Genomic DNA, 14,246 nt, shown 5'->3' on the forward strand with positions numbered 1-14,246 from the left:
AAGAAAACAAAATAATCCCTCGTGTCAAAGTTTGCTCTTGGAGAGACATATTTGGAATTCAGGGATCCGACAGTCCATTGGTGTATCAACTGTTTGTTGTCCAGGATGCTTTTTGACTTCCCAGGCCAGCCTACAGAGCTACAATTTCCTGGTGGAATTTCCATGGACTAACCAGGTCTCAGCCTGTTTAGGTTCTGAGGCTTGCAAGGCCAAGCAGGTGCTGTCGAATATCCTACTGCACCTCCATAACCGCAATTGCTACAATTCACTAAGTATAAGCCTGGAGCGATTTCCTCGTTCCTGAGCTGCAGGCTACCACGTGCAGGGACGAGGCATCTAGAGATAAGCCCATAAAGAAATGCCACTCAGTCGAATGGCTGCGAAACGGTTCTCGGCCACGATTTCCCGGCGGGCTGAGGACTGGGTTGCTTTACTATCTCCTCCCGGCTGCATGGCCTCTCCTTCGGGTTGGCCGAGGACGCTCTACCTTTGGCTATCTCACTGCTCGCTGGATGCTGACGTCACACAGCCCCTTGAGCGGGCGTTCGTTCGGCAGTAGATAGTGTAGGATTTGCGGCCTGTGCTCGAAACGAAGCTGCACGCGTTCGACCACCCTTTCTCCGTCACACACGCCCCGCCCCCCGCCGCGCTGCTTGTGGGCGAGGCGAGGCGAGGCGTGTCAAGGCGATAGGTTCTCTGCCGCGGTTCCGCTGCGCGAGCCTGTAGGACATTTTCCCCCCGCTTCCAGCATCCGACGCTGTTCTGGGTTCCTCCGCGTCTCTCCCCCAAATCCGAGAGTGTCCTCCTCCCTCCGCAGATCAGCGCCCCTTCCCCGCCCCCAAGAAAGGTAGGGCCCCCCCTCTTCTCGCGCTGTCTCACTGCGGCTCTGGGAAGTTCCCGCTCTCAGAAAGAGGGAGTCCCCGCGTGCATCCGCTTCTGGCGCCGGGTTCTCGGGAGGGCTCGTCCCTTCCTCGAAGACATGGCTTCTGCAGAGGAGTCTTTCCTTCCCCGGGGTGGCGGACCGCGGTTTCTGAATCATACTGGGGATGCAGCGGAACGGGGGCGGGATCTTGCCGTAAAGGAAGAGCTGAGCTAAGAACGGGAACCTGCTGTGGAGGGTATTGGGGTTTCCTGCCAGAACGGACTTCCTTTCCTTTCCGCCCTTTCCACCGGCCTGTGTTTTCCCCTTCGGGCGCTTTCGTTTTTAAAAGAATTTCCAAACACAAACCGAAACAGTGATGCATGCAGATCTTCTCAGTGGAACCAATTACTAGAGAGGCTCCGATGGTAAACCGTTCCGGAGCACTTCTTTTGAAGCAGGGGCGCTTCCTCCTGCTCCTCTTGTAATTTGGATCCTTGCATTGAGGCTTCTTCTAACGCTGCTTCTATGATATGTTTAAAAATAAAAAAGTCAATGCATGGAATGCTTGTTTATATGTGTGTATGCGTGCAATTTTTATTAAAGAATTTTTAAAGAGGAAAACAGTACAAATTTTGAAAAAATAAAAGTAGTGAAAAAAGATGCAAAGAAAGAAAAAAGAAAACGTAATAAAGAAGCAGCTTCCAATTTTCTTAACAGCAGTTACAAGTACATTTATATTTTACCCTCTCTCTCTAAGGCTGCATCGTAATTGCCTTCTTTCCATAGTCTCATGTAATGCTTGTTAATTATTTTAATGCAAATAGGAAGAAATGTCATGCTTGTCTGTCAGTCCAAAATGTCATTGTACCCATTGGGTGGAATATTACAGACAGAGTTCATTCTTAGTGACATGTTTTTGTTGCACCACTGTTGGCAAAATGGTTACAGCAAAGTTTCTTAAACTTTTGGAATTGCGGAACACTAAATAAAGATTTGGAAAATACAGGGACTCCTCAGTTAAACAAATACCCCCTCTGTGATATTATCTTTAACAACGTGGGAATTCACCTTTTTGTGTGTGTGTGTGTGAACAAGATCATGCATTTGTGAGTGCCATCCTATTCCTTCCCACTTCTGAAGATCTTTTTGAAGTAAATTTTAATGTAGAGGTCTAAGAACAAATAAGAATGGTGTTTGTTTAGTAATTAATTATCCTTCTTTAGTCTCAGCTTTTTTACAAACTGTCTATTCACCTACATGATCCTTAATTTCTTTTTCAGGCAGTCCCAGCTGGCTACAACACCTTTGCCTTTACAATTCTGTTTTCATGGCAACTTCCTTACTATTTTTCTTAGTTGATTCAAATTGGCCTTTTGAAAATCCATGGTTTGTGATTATTTCTAATCAAGCTTTTTATCAAGAACTCTTACCTGCACCCAAAGTTCTCACAGCTTTAATACCTTCAATATTACTTACCTGTTAGTAAGGGATACTAGTAGTAGTCCAAGTAGTAGTTGTCATAGCGCATACCACATCTTTTTGAAATACAACCCAACACAAATAAAAAATTAATGGTTTTTTGAAGCTTCAGGTATCTGCTTTAATAAATTATCGTCTATTATTTCTGCCTGGTTTGGTGGCCTGTACCAGATTCATATCCCTTCTGTTAAGCTTGCCCAGGTTTTAACAATTGTGTTACCATAAATCATTTGTAGCTTTAAAAAACTTTGAAGTGGTTAAGATGGGAGATTTCAACAGTGTTGGAAGAATAATTCTGCCAAACCCAAGATGTTAGATAAATTTTTGATTTCTGTTGGAGATAATTTTCTCTTTCAAAAACTTGAGGTAGACGCTGCTCCCTTGGAGTTCATCCTAACTAACAGGAAGTTGATTGAAGAATGTTTGAACATATAAAACAGGGAATTTTAGCAGAGTTAAATGCTTTTTCAGATGCTTTAATGAGAGAGCTTTGGGTAGAACAAGATACCTAAAGTTGTAGAATTGAGAATTAAAATGAAGAACAAAATTATATTAAGAAATAAGGATAGATGCTTCTGTGGCTACTGTCATAATACTGGTTCAAATAAATAACACTTCAACTTTTTGCCATTTTTTGAACTTCAATAAACTGTACTTCTGAAAAATTATTTTTCATCTTTCATATATAATTCTTTTAATATGTGATTTAGCAATAACAAATTATTACTCATTTACACTGATGCCAATTTAATATACTTGTTTTGCAGCTGCTTTTTTCAAAACCCTTAAAATACTTGGCAAATACACACAATTTAATTCAGTTCTGCCTTTCTTTACATTCCATAGTAATGTTGAGATGAGAGCTTGAAGTGTCATCTAGTTTATGGTTCAAGGAAGTCTGGAATAGATGGTGCCTTCTGAATTGAGGATGAAATCAAATGAAAGATAAGACAAAATAGTTTACTATTTTGCTCTTTTAGTTCTATAGCTAGAAATTTGTTTATGTGCAAATCACTTATGCAAATTACATATATTACACATGGCAAATTCTTTGCCATGTCTAGAAGGAAAATTGATGAAACGTGACACTTTTTATTCTGTTTAACTGTTACTCTGCAGGAATACAATTTAATGCTAACGGAAAGAAGAATATTTTTCAAACATGTCTAGGATTGATAAAATGAGCATTCTTGGCGTGAGGAGCTTTGGTGTTGAAGATAAAGATAAGCAAGTTATCACTTTCTTTAATCCTCTAACTATTTTGGTGGGTCCAAATGGTGCTGGAAAAACGGTAAGATTCAAGTGAGCTTAATTTCTTTTTAATTAAACTACACTTTCATACCACCCATCCCAGTGTTCAGAAGTGGCTTAATTCTGGGAATAAATACATATATTTTAAGATCTTGCTACCAGTATCCCAAGAATAATAAATAATAAAGTTTTAAGATTATCTCTTATGGGGGAATGTTGCTGTATTCTGTTACGTATTTACCCTGAAAACTAGCTCCTTACAAATAAATAAAACTTTTTAACAACGTACATTGAAAGAACAGATTGTATAGGATATGTGTTTTCTTTAAAGAGATACATTAACATCTCTGTGCTCATTTACAGAATGATTGTTTAATTTGCACAAGGACTACCAAGATCCTATCCTTTCCTTTTTCTCCCCACCCCACTGGTAACCTCTTTTCTTTCTCTCTGTCCAACTTTCCACTGTCTTGTCTCTTGAGCATCTCTCTTTCTCTCCATTATCTTAGCTTTGCAGCTGCTTTCTTTTTAAGGTGGTGCCAGCTAACTTTTCACTTGTCTTTGCAGCAGACTACAGCCTCATCACATACACACAGTGTGTGTGAGCAAGTGACTAATTACAACACTGAATAAGTTTTGAAAATGTGACTGCACAGTACACATGCAATTCTTCAGTAATTTGTGCATTCATTCAAAGATCTGCCTGCTCCAACTTTAGCAGAAGTTTTGAATGGATTTCTAACAGTTCCATAGTATGTGTGTGCTTTATATATTTGGGTATTTGTACATTGACAGTGTGTTTTACGTTAGAGAATATGACTGGAAAATACTGAGACACTTCTTTCAGTTCAGGAGGATGCTTTCAAAGAACTAAATTCAAACATTTTCTTATCTCCCTTCTGTTTAACAACATACATGAGCAGTCAGCTTCTGTCAGATGCATAGCATCTTGCAATTCTGTGCAAATAAATGTCAGTGTGAATTCCTGCTAATAGGAGTGAATAGCAAAGTTCCACATTTGTAGTTCTTCTGATAACATCATTATTTATATGAGTAAATCATTTGCATGATTTCTTAAACATGTGGGAAGGTTGGAGAAAATAATACATGAGGGACTCTACATTGTCTTTTTATCTCCTCATCTCGATATTTTCATTTAATGGCTATATGTTTCTGATGTTTGTTTCCATTTCATTAGACCATCATAGAATGCCTCAAGTATATTTGTACTGGGGACTTCCCACCTGGCAGCAAAGGAAATTCATTTGTCCATGATCCAAAAGTAAGTACTGCAATTGCTAGTTTGTTTGGCTAGTAAATTTCAGTGTGTAGGTAAGATTGATTAGGAACGTGTATTTTCCTATTTCAAGAAAAGTGGTAATTGTTATTTTTTTCTTGTGCCTTGAGATGCAGTGTCTCTAGTAGAAGAGCATATTGAAAGATAAATGTAAGAAATGGATTAAAATATATGGTCAGAAAAAGACTGGATTTTAAATATCAATTGGAAAAAAGTATAAAATTATTATTATTATTATTATGAAATCTTGTGAATGAAATATATTTTAGTAAGGATATTCTTGCACAGGGCAGTCTAATAATGATGTTTCAACCAAAAGGATCACTGGTGCTTATTTTCAATCTTAGACCTTGCAGATTCTGTTTCATTTGCAAGGTAGTCTTTTTTGAGTCAACTTCTGATTGTTTCATGGACACATCCATGCAGTTTTCTTGGCAGTAATTTCTTGGCTGGGTTATTTGTGGGACTGCCTCTCCCTAACTGTCTTTCCCCGTCACATTCAGCCTGGCCACAGAGCATGCTGAGAGTCCCATCAGTTAAGGGCCCAGAAAGTGGGCCCTTTTTGTCACAGCACCTGCCCGTTGGAACTCTCTCCCCCCAAATTACAGTGTCCCCAGCCCTGCCAGCTTGAAGTCTTGAAGACCCAAATGTGTTCCCAGGCAGGCGGTTCAGACTGTCAGTTGGAGCCCATGAAGTTGTTGATTATGGCAAATTAATTTCACCTCAGTTGCTATTATAGATATTGATGTTTTATGTTGTTTGTATTTTGATTTTAAATGCTGTGAGCCCCCCAGAGCTGCTATGGTGAGATGGGCAGCCATACAAATTGAATGAACGAACAAACAACAAATAAATAATAGGGAAATGTTTTGTCATTGGCCTTTCTTGGGACGTTTTTTCCACTTAAGATGCATTTTTTCATCTTCAAGATTTAGCTGCATTCAGCTAGCAATGAATTTCTTCTCATGCGAAGAAGTATCTGTTTCAGCTTCTTGTCCTGCCCCTTATATCTCCCAAATCTGTTCCAAAGAATCCCTCAACTGGAGTAGAAATGGAGTATGTTCAGTACATCAGCAGCATCCATTATCCAGAAGACAGCTTTTAAATCTCCTTCCACTTTTGTTATAATAAACTTGGTGAAAGATGTCATTTAGAGGAAGAAACTGTTGATTTTCCTGGACCTTTTAATGGTTTTCAGTGCATTAATCATAAGTGTTCTTCTAGGTTAATCAACTTATGAATGCTTTCTTAACTTATTAAAATTCGTTAGATTTCAGGAGATAATACAGGGAAACTCCTTTTATAGCCCAGGGGAGTTTTCCTTTGCTAGAGGATTTTATAGTCTTTAACATGAGCATGAAACTGCAAGGGGTTATCGTTCAGTTACATCTGTTCTTTTCAAACGGAAGGTGATGGCAACCACTGAATTGTTGCCTGATAACAGTAATGTCGGAATCACTACTCAGATAAAAAAGAAAAAGCTAAGCCCAGATAAGACATTGCCTTTGGGGGAATTGCCTACTCTGTGCTGTATAAGATCAACCACCACCATCCCAGAAAAACTGTTTTTGAATCCTGGAAAAAGCAGTACTTCCACTTAAGACACTTCTTTGATTTAGCCTTGTTCCCGAATCTTCCCTGATGATAGTGGCCAGGAGTCCTTTATATAAATAATCCTCAGTGTTCAGAGTTTTGCCTCCAAAATACATGTTTTGAATTACTCTATTGTGTTTAATGTGTGACTGCCACTAAAGACAATTCTGAAATTGCCTGAACTGAAATAAATACAGCAACAGAAATTTATGCAGTCACATAACATATTGTAGAGAGTAAAGGAGATGTACTTGACAGAAATATCCAAGAACCTTAGACAAGCAAAGGGGGCTGAAATGGTCTTTAAGTCCTGGGAAACAAGATATTATTTGGAAGCGTTCAGGCAGGTTCCTCCCAGATTCACTGGTGTTTAAGAAGGATAAGAGTACTGTAAAGCAGTACTTTGGCAGAGATTTTATTTTAGGTAATTTTAAACTTAATTAAAAAATGGAGGATTTGTTAAGTTATTCCGTTTGAATTTTATTTCCTTATAGAATTTTATCCCATTTTATTGGTTGGTAGGTAGGTAAACTTTATTGCAGCTTTGACCAGCATGCATACATCAACACATAAAGTTCTGTATACAGGTAGTTGTCGCTTAACGACCACAATTGGGACCGGAATTTAGGTCGCTAGGTGATGTGGTTGGTAAGCGAATCTGGACCTGATTTTATGACCATTTTTATAGCAGTCATTAAGCAAACCACATAGTCATTAAGCAAATCACATAGTTCCCTATTGATTTTGCTTATCGGAAGCTGCCTGGGAAGGTTGAAAATGGTGATCACATGACTATGGGACACTGCCATCATCATAAATGCATGATGGTTGTCAAGCGCCCAAATCGCAATCACGTAACTGCAGGGACTGTGCAACAGTCGTATATGTGAGGAACGGTTGTAAGTCGTTTTTTTCAGTACTGTTGTAAGTCCGGACAGTCGCTAAACGGATGGCCGTTAAGCGAGGACATAAAAAAAATAACAAAAGAAGAGTTAAAATTCTTTTATTGTAAATTCTTTAGAGAACTTTGGAACAGTATTAAATTTCTCTAATACGTTGACATTCATTAATAGAGTTCAACCTGGATGTAGTTGTACAGAAAAGCATTAAAATGAATGCTTGACTACCAGGGGAGAAGCAGGTCAACAAGTCATCCATTCTTGTTTTCAGATCTGCTGCCTTCGTTGTAAGAAATCAGAAGAACCTTTCGTTTTTCTTTGCATGCAACAGAAAACAAATGATGATAGTTATAGTAAAACAAGCTGAACCAATTCTTAAATTTATTTTCCATTGGCGAAGGTTGCCAATGAAACAGATGTCAGAGCTCAAATAAGACTTCAGTTTCATGATGTTAATGGAGAGCTTGTTGCTGTCCAGCGGTCCATGTTATGCACACAGAAAGGAAAGAAGACAGAATTTAAAACTCTTGAAGGAATCATTACAAGAATAAAGTGAGTGAACAATCACATTTTTTCCCTATTGGATATGATTTTAGGGTTATATCAGTGCAGATGTGTAATTTATGTCTGATAACAAAGAATAGATGTACCTATTTTTCCATACCATCAAAGGAATTGCAATCTTGTATAAGTTGCTCTTGCAACCTTTTCTAAATACGTTTATTTTATTTGTGCTTTTATTAATGTTTCCAGTTCTTTTCTATTTCATTAATTTAACTAGTAAATAACACTACTAACAGCATATATTTTTCTTCTGTGATATTGAAATGAGCCATATTGTCTTTATATGATATATTGGAAAACAGTAAACCTAAGGATAATTTAAAAGGTCAAACAGTAATGAAATATATGGAATAGATTTAACACAAGGAAAGCCAAGAGACCGTGAGTTCTAGTCCAGCCTTAGGCATGAAGCCAACAGGGTGACTTCGGGACAACCGTTCTCTCTCAGCCCTGGGAAGAAGGCAGTGGTAAGCCATTTCCAAAACTCTTGCCAAGAAAACTTGAGGGACTTGTCCAGGCAGTTGCCAGCAGTTAAAACTGGCTCAAAGGAACCAAAAAAAAGAAAGTTGTGTGTATAATATTTATTATTCATCTGCTGTGTTTTTGTGCCTGTGTTCATACAGAGAAGGAAAGAAAGACAGTCTGAGCTCCAAGTGCGCAGAAATTGAGCGAGAGATGATTGCTGCCCTTGGCGTTTCTAAGTCTGTAATTAATAATGTCATTTTCTGCCATCAAGAAGAATCCAACTGGCCTCTGAGTGAAGGAAAGGCTCTAAAACAGAAATTTGATGAGATCTTTTCAGCAACAAGGTAATCTTTTCTTGTGGTTCCTTGAATGAGGTAAAAGATTAAAATGAATCAAATAGCCTTTAATAATATTAATTAATAAAAGATTGTCCACAAAAGTTACAGGTACAATTTTAAGTTAAAATCATGTACGGTTTTCTTTCAAAAAGGTATATTAAGGCTTTGGAAACACTTCGTCAGGTGCGTCTGAAGCAAGGTCAGCAGGTTAAAGAATGTCAGGTGGAGTTGAAGTACTTGAAGCAGAACAAAGAAAAAGCACAAGAGATCCAGAATCAGCTAACTAACAGGGAAACTCAGTTAGCTGCCTCAAAAGAAAATGTCAGATATATTGAAAACCAACTGGAGCCTCTAAAGGTGATTTACTATCCGTAATATGTTGATGTAATGGGATGTGTCCTCAGAGCTGGCTGTTCGTGGCCCTGAATCCTTTTACTACAGCTCATTTGCTGGCTCCAGATTGTCGCCATGGTTTAAATGTGTGTTTAATTATTGAAACATTAAAAAGCATTAAGACAGCATGAAGTCGAACTTTTTTTTAAAACAAAAATTGGATATTTGAATGTTGGGTCTTTATGTCCAGGTAGATAGATGGCAGCTGGACTGCCTGAGCTCCATGCCCAACTTAAAAATGCGATTGCTGAAGATGGGAGAGAGCTCTGCTTGCCTCCTTCCTTAGAGCCCAAATGGCTAATTCTTCTAAATTATTTACAAGGTTGTCTTACAATCCCTCATAATAGTTATATAGCTTTCTTATTTTAAATATTTATTCCTTTCTCAGAACTCATTGATGGAAATAGAACAGAATTTTGTTAAAGTAATGAGACTTGATAATGAAAGCAAAGCTCTGGAAAGTCGGAGAAAGCAGATGGAAAAGGATAATCAAGACCTGCAACAAAAAATGGAGAAGGTTTGCTTCTGTTCCTTGAAGTAGAATATAAACTGCATGTAAACGTTATGCTGACCCAGTGGTAAAGGTTAGATTTTGCTTCCCAGCAGCTGTTGTGTTTACAATCAGTCAGCCCTCTTTATTATTATTCTTGCAGTTTTTTTTAATGAGAAGATCCACATTCATTTTTCTCCTGTTTCAGTTTTCAGGTTGAAAGTCATCTGAGATACATTGAGAAAAAGCATGCCAGCTGTCTAGTCAGCCATATTAGTGAGGTCTTTGCCCTCTTACATTGGAACAAAACACAGTCTAATAGGCAAACAGGAACTTCTGTGCACACTTGGCTTGTAGCTGCGTAAAGGCCAAAATAGTTTGAAAGAGACACTTCTGAGTTTTTTATTTTGTGCTGGCCTTTTATTCTAGGTGTTACTCCTCATATAACTGTTTTGAAGATCAGGAAATGATGCTCTGGGGAAAAGGATAATTAGCATCTTATATTTGCAGCTGTTAACTCCCTGGGGAGGTAGGAGTAAGAGCAATGTTCAGGGCTGGGATGAGAGTTTGGTTAGGAAAAGAGTTAACATTTTCCCAGCCCATTACAGTATTTCCCAGTCTTCATGGCAACAATGCAGGATGGTGGTGGATTCGGTTTTTAGTTTAGTAAAGGCAGTCATAATCATCTACCTCTTTAAGTCACATCTTTGGCCTCTGCAGGACTCCCACTTTGAGAAAAGATAAGGTATTTCTAAAAGGTTTTTTTTTCCTACATTGCAATGTTAGGTTTTTCGAGGAAGTGATGAGCAGCTTAGAGAAATGTATCAAAGCCATCAGAAAACTGTGAGAGGAAAGGAGAAATGGTTAACAGAGTGTCAGCGAGAACTGGAAGGAGAAAATAAAGAATTCCAAAGATTTAATGGAGAAAAATCACAATTATTGATTGAGCAAGGTATTATGGCATTTTTGTTAACTTTTTAATACATGTATAAAATGTATACAAGTATTTTTTTTCTTTTATATATAATTTGTATTAAGAAGTTTGATTATAGTAGTAAAATCTAATACAAACTAAACTTAAAGAAAAAATAGAAGGAGTAAAAAGTGCAAGAAAAAAGAGAGAAGAGAGATATAAGAATATAATAACCAAAAAGAAAAGGAACTGGTGAGTAGACTGGTTCCTTGGAACCTCTCCAGATAAGGAGAGGATGGGAGGTCACTCACATGTGCTCCAGACAGCTTCTCCTCACAAGGAGACCACAGGACAGGTTCCTTGGTCTCTGCTGTGGTTGTTGGCTCTGCTTTCGCAGAGCTGTCTTCAGTTAATCATACCTCCCCCAGAAGTCATCACAAGTATTTTTTTTCTTTATGATTATGTCAACACACTAGATTTAAATGAGTGATAATTTTGGTTCAGGTCATCCAATAGATCTGCCTCCTCACACCAATTTATTTGACTTACTAAATTTAAATCATAATTTGGTAAAGGGGGATGCCCACAATTTGGAAAAAAAAACCCCGTAAATCAGTTTATAAGAACTGTCACTCACACTTAACATATTATGTGTGTATTTGGGATAGTCCATATCCCAGATCCATATTCCAAATCCTTGCAGCTAATTGTAAGTCACATTCTTTAGGATGCTTAATATTTTCAAAGTAGCCCTTACAATTTATGAAAAATGTCTGGCTGATTCAACATTTTTTCTGAGGTAAAGTGTAACATGGAAGATTAGAAGTTGAAGATAGATTAGACACGGCCTGATAGTTTATCTTCAAGTTCTAATGAGATCTTTGAAAGCAAGTTTGCAAATAAATCTGTAAGTTATCAAATTATGGCAGTATTAGAATGCCAGTCCATGCAAAGGAATGTAAATTGTTTTAAACTCCTTTACTTATCCTATACATGTCCTATACATACCTACTCCAAAATAAATCCTATTAAATTAAACAGCAATTTTGTCCCATGTAAGTGAGTTTACAATTCTAATCTCAATTTTGTAATCTTAAAACAAAGGTTTCAAAAAGCTCTCTATTCTCTCCCCTTTTAAAATCTTTTTAAGTAGCCTAGCTCTCTTCTGCAGCATAGCCTCCAACATGCTCTTCAGCAGCTGGTGTTTCTCAGCTCAGCTAAAGTTGTACATACCTGAATTAGAAAATAGGTAGAGTCAAATATTGTATTATGTTCACTGTGACCATGTAACTGAGATCCTAGCCCTTTCCTTGAATGTCTCTAATTCACATAATAAGCTTTTAGTAGAGATATAAGGCTATGTGGGAATTGCAACAGGAGGGTTCAGAATCAGCCATGGTTACCTGGGGATTGTGGTGAGTTTATTAATAATAAGAACTCAATTAATAATAACAACTCAGGTTGAGTCAATTCTGTAATAATATGTTTGTCTACTTATGCTTACTTATATAAGTATAATATTTATTTATGTGTCCGTGTGTGTTATAAGTATAATATGCGTATGCCCCTTTATATTCATAGATATCCTTTGCTTTATCCCTCCTGTAACATCTTTAAGAATGGAATGTTTATTATGGTGGCAATCTGTGCCTTGTAATGATTAATTGATGGCAGAGTTCACACCTTGAGAGGAGATAGGACTGGAGGAAATAAGCTGCGGTGCCTCCTTATCCCTTCTTACTATAAACACAGGGTCAATATGTTAAGAATAGTTGGTTATTCTGTTTCCTTATCAGTTATAAAGCCATGTTTTCTTTATTTGGGATCTTCTGCTTGCATATACACATGCTTGAACTGTGTTCTGTCAACATTTCAAATAAGATCTCTCTTACCCTGTTTCTCTTTCATTTAGGTACAAGAGACCAGTAATTCACTGTAATGTGCTAGCTTTGGAACTACTGTTTAGGCCTCTCCAGTTGTTGGTGCTTTCCACCACAGGATTAATTTAATCAACTGATTAGGCAACTAGCCTTTTTTTCCTATTTAAGTGTAGATGACTTTTAAGGTTTCTTGAATCCGATCGACAGTCCTTTAAAGTCTCGAATGCATGTATATGTTTAAACCCCCCGTTTCTGTCTGTGAAGGTCGTCTTCAGTTACAAGCGGATTGTTACCAACAGCATATTAGAACCCGAGATTCGTTAATTCAGTCTTTGGCAACTCAGTTGGAACTGGAAGGATTTGAAAGAGCACCCTTAAATGAAAGACAAATTAATAGTTTTCAGAGGCTGGTAAAAGAAAGACAGGACAACGATATGGAAGCTGCTAATAATTTAATGGTAAATATTTGTGTTTGTACATCCCTAAAGGTTCAGTGGGTCTAAAATAGGAAAATAATTCTTTATTCAAAGTTTGTAGAAAGATTAGGATGTAAATATAAGCATATTCATTTTTAAATTAGATACATTGAAACAGTGGCATGTGGAAAAATTTTAGAACATCAGTCAGTGATAGTGTATACCATTCTCTTTTTGGTTACAATTTTTGCTTACGTCTAGTATATTTCTGTGGAGGTAAAATATCCCTGGCACCATTTTTGAGTAAAAATAAAGAGAAATGTATTACATACAGACTAGTTACAACTTCTGCAAGTATGAATATGTCACAGGATACCAATAAAAAAATCCCTTTCCTGATACATTAGTCTGCCAGTGCAGCAAAATTAGATGGTGAGTAACCTGGGCTTAATCTGTGACATGCTGTGCTCCAAAAGCAAAGAGCTTGTTTCAGACAGACAGCACATCTGAGAGGGATTCTAGCTCAGCCCTTATTGGTGGGGTTTTACTGGCTTTTTGACATAAAACATTATTTTAAACAGGTATGCTCCTGTCGTAGAATCCAATTGGTAGTAATAAATGCTACTTTTCAGGGCCCTAGTAAATGAGACACAAAATATTTTAGAAATCATACTTATACAGGTAATCCTCAATTTATGACGGCATTTGGGACCGGAATTTCCATTGCTAAGCAATGTGGTTATAAAGCACAACTGCATCGCTTAGCAACAGCAATCCCTGTGGTCTCAGTTGCTGTTGTTAACTGAATCCCATGGTCGTTAGGTGAGGCGACTTCCTGCCGGCTTCCCACAACCAGGTCAGCGGGGAAGCTGCCAGGAAGTTGAAAGACCCAGGTGGCTTGCAAGCAGGCTGGTAGGCAGGTAAGTGGCTGGGTAGGGGAGAGCGCAAGGGTGTGAGGAAGGCGCGGGGAGGGTGCACAAGGGTGTGAGGGAGGTGCAGCTAGTGTCAGGGAAGGTGCACGGGTGCACGAGGGTACAAGGGAGGTGTGGCAAGGGTTGGGTAGGGTACATGGGGATGAGAAAGGGTGCAAGGGAGATGTGGCAAGGGTGTGAGGAATAGCAAGGCTGAGGGAGGGGGTGGGGGTGCGTGAGTGGCTGATGCAGCATGAGCACAGAGGGGCTGGTGGGGGTGGGGTGCGGATGGGAGAGACTTAGCCCAGTGGCTTGTGACCTTCCCTGTAGGTTTTCCCATTGACTTTCTGGGGAAAGCCAGCAGGGAGGAAAGGTTGCAAATGGCAATCACATAATCACAGATGCTGCATCTGATCATAAGTGCAAGCTGATTGCCAAGGCCCAGATCATGATCGTGTGATCACAGGGGTTCTGGGACAGCTGGAACTCCAAGGA

General features: G+C 38.6%; 1 protein-coding gene across 1 annotated transcript in view; it reads left to right on the plus strand.

Moving 5' to 3' along the window:
- Window positions 1–759: 759 nt before the first annotated feature.
- RAD50 (RAD50 double strand break repair protein) overlaps window positions 760–14,246 on the plus strand; it is a 45,971-nt gene continuing 32,484 nt past the window's right edge. Inside the window, exons 1-9 of the mRNA XM_063292333.1 lie at window positions 760–847; window positions 3,461–3,632; window positions 4,791–4,874; window positions 7,782–7,933; window positions 8,569–8,754; window positions 8,901–9,105; window positions 9,530–9,658; window positions 10,418–10,583; window positions 12,689–12,882. Coding sequence (XP_063148403.1) covers window positions 3,504–3,632; window positions 4,791–4,874; window positions 7,782–7,933; window positions 8,569–8,754; window positions 8,901–9,105; window positions 9,530–9,658; window positions 10,418–10,583; window positions 12,689–12,882 — 1,245 coding nt within the window. The 5' untranslated portion in view covers window positions 760–847; window positions 3,461–3,503. The remainder of the gene's footprint in view (window positions 848–3,460; window positions 3,633–4,790; window positions 4,875–7,781; window positions 7,934–8,568; window positions 8,755–8,900; window positions 9,106–9,529; window positions 9,659–10,417; window positions 10,584–12,688; window positions 12,883–14,246) is intronic.

This window comes from Candoia aspera, chromosome 2, assembly GCF_035149785.1.
Source record: "Candoia aspera isolate rCanAsp1 chromosome 2, rCanAsp1.hap2, whole genome shotgun sequence".
Classification (NCBI taxonomy): Eukaryota; Metazoa; Chordata; class Lepidosauria; order Squamata; family Boidae; genus Candoia; species Candoia aspera.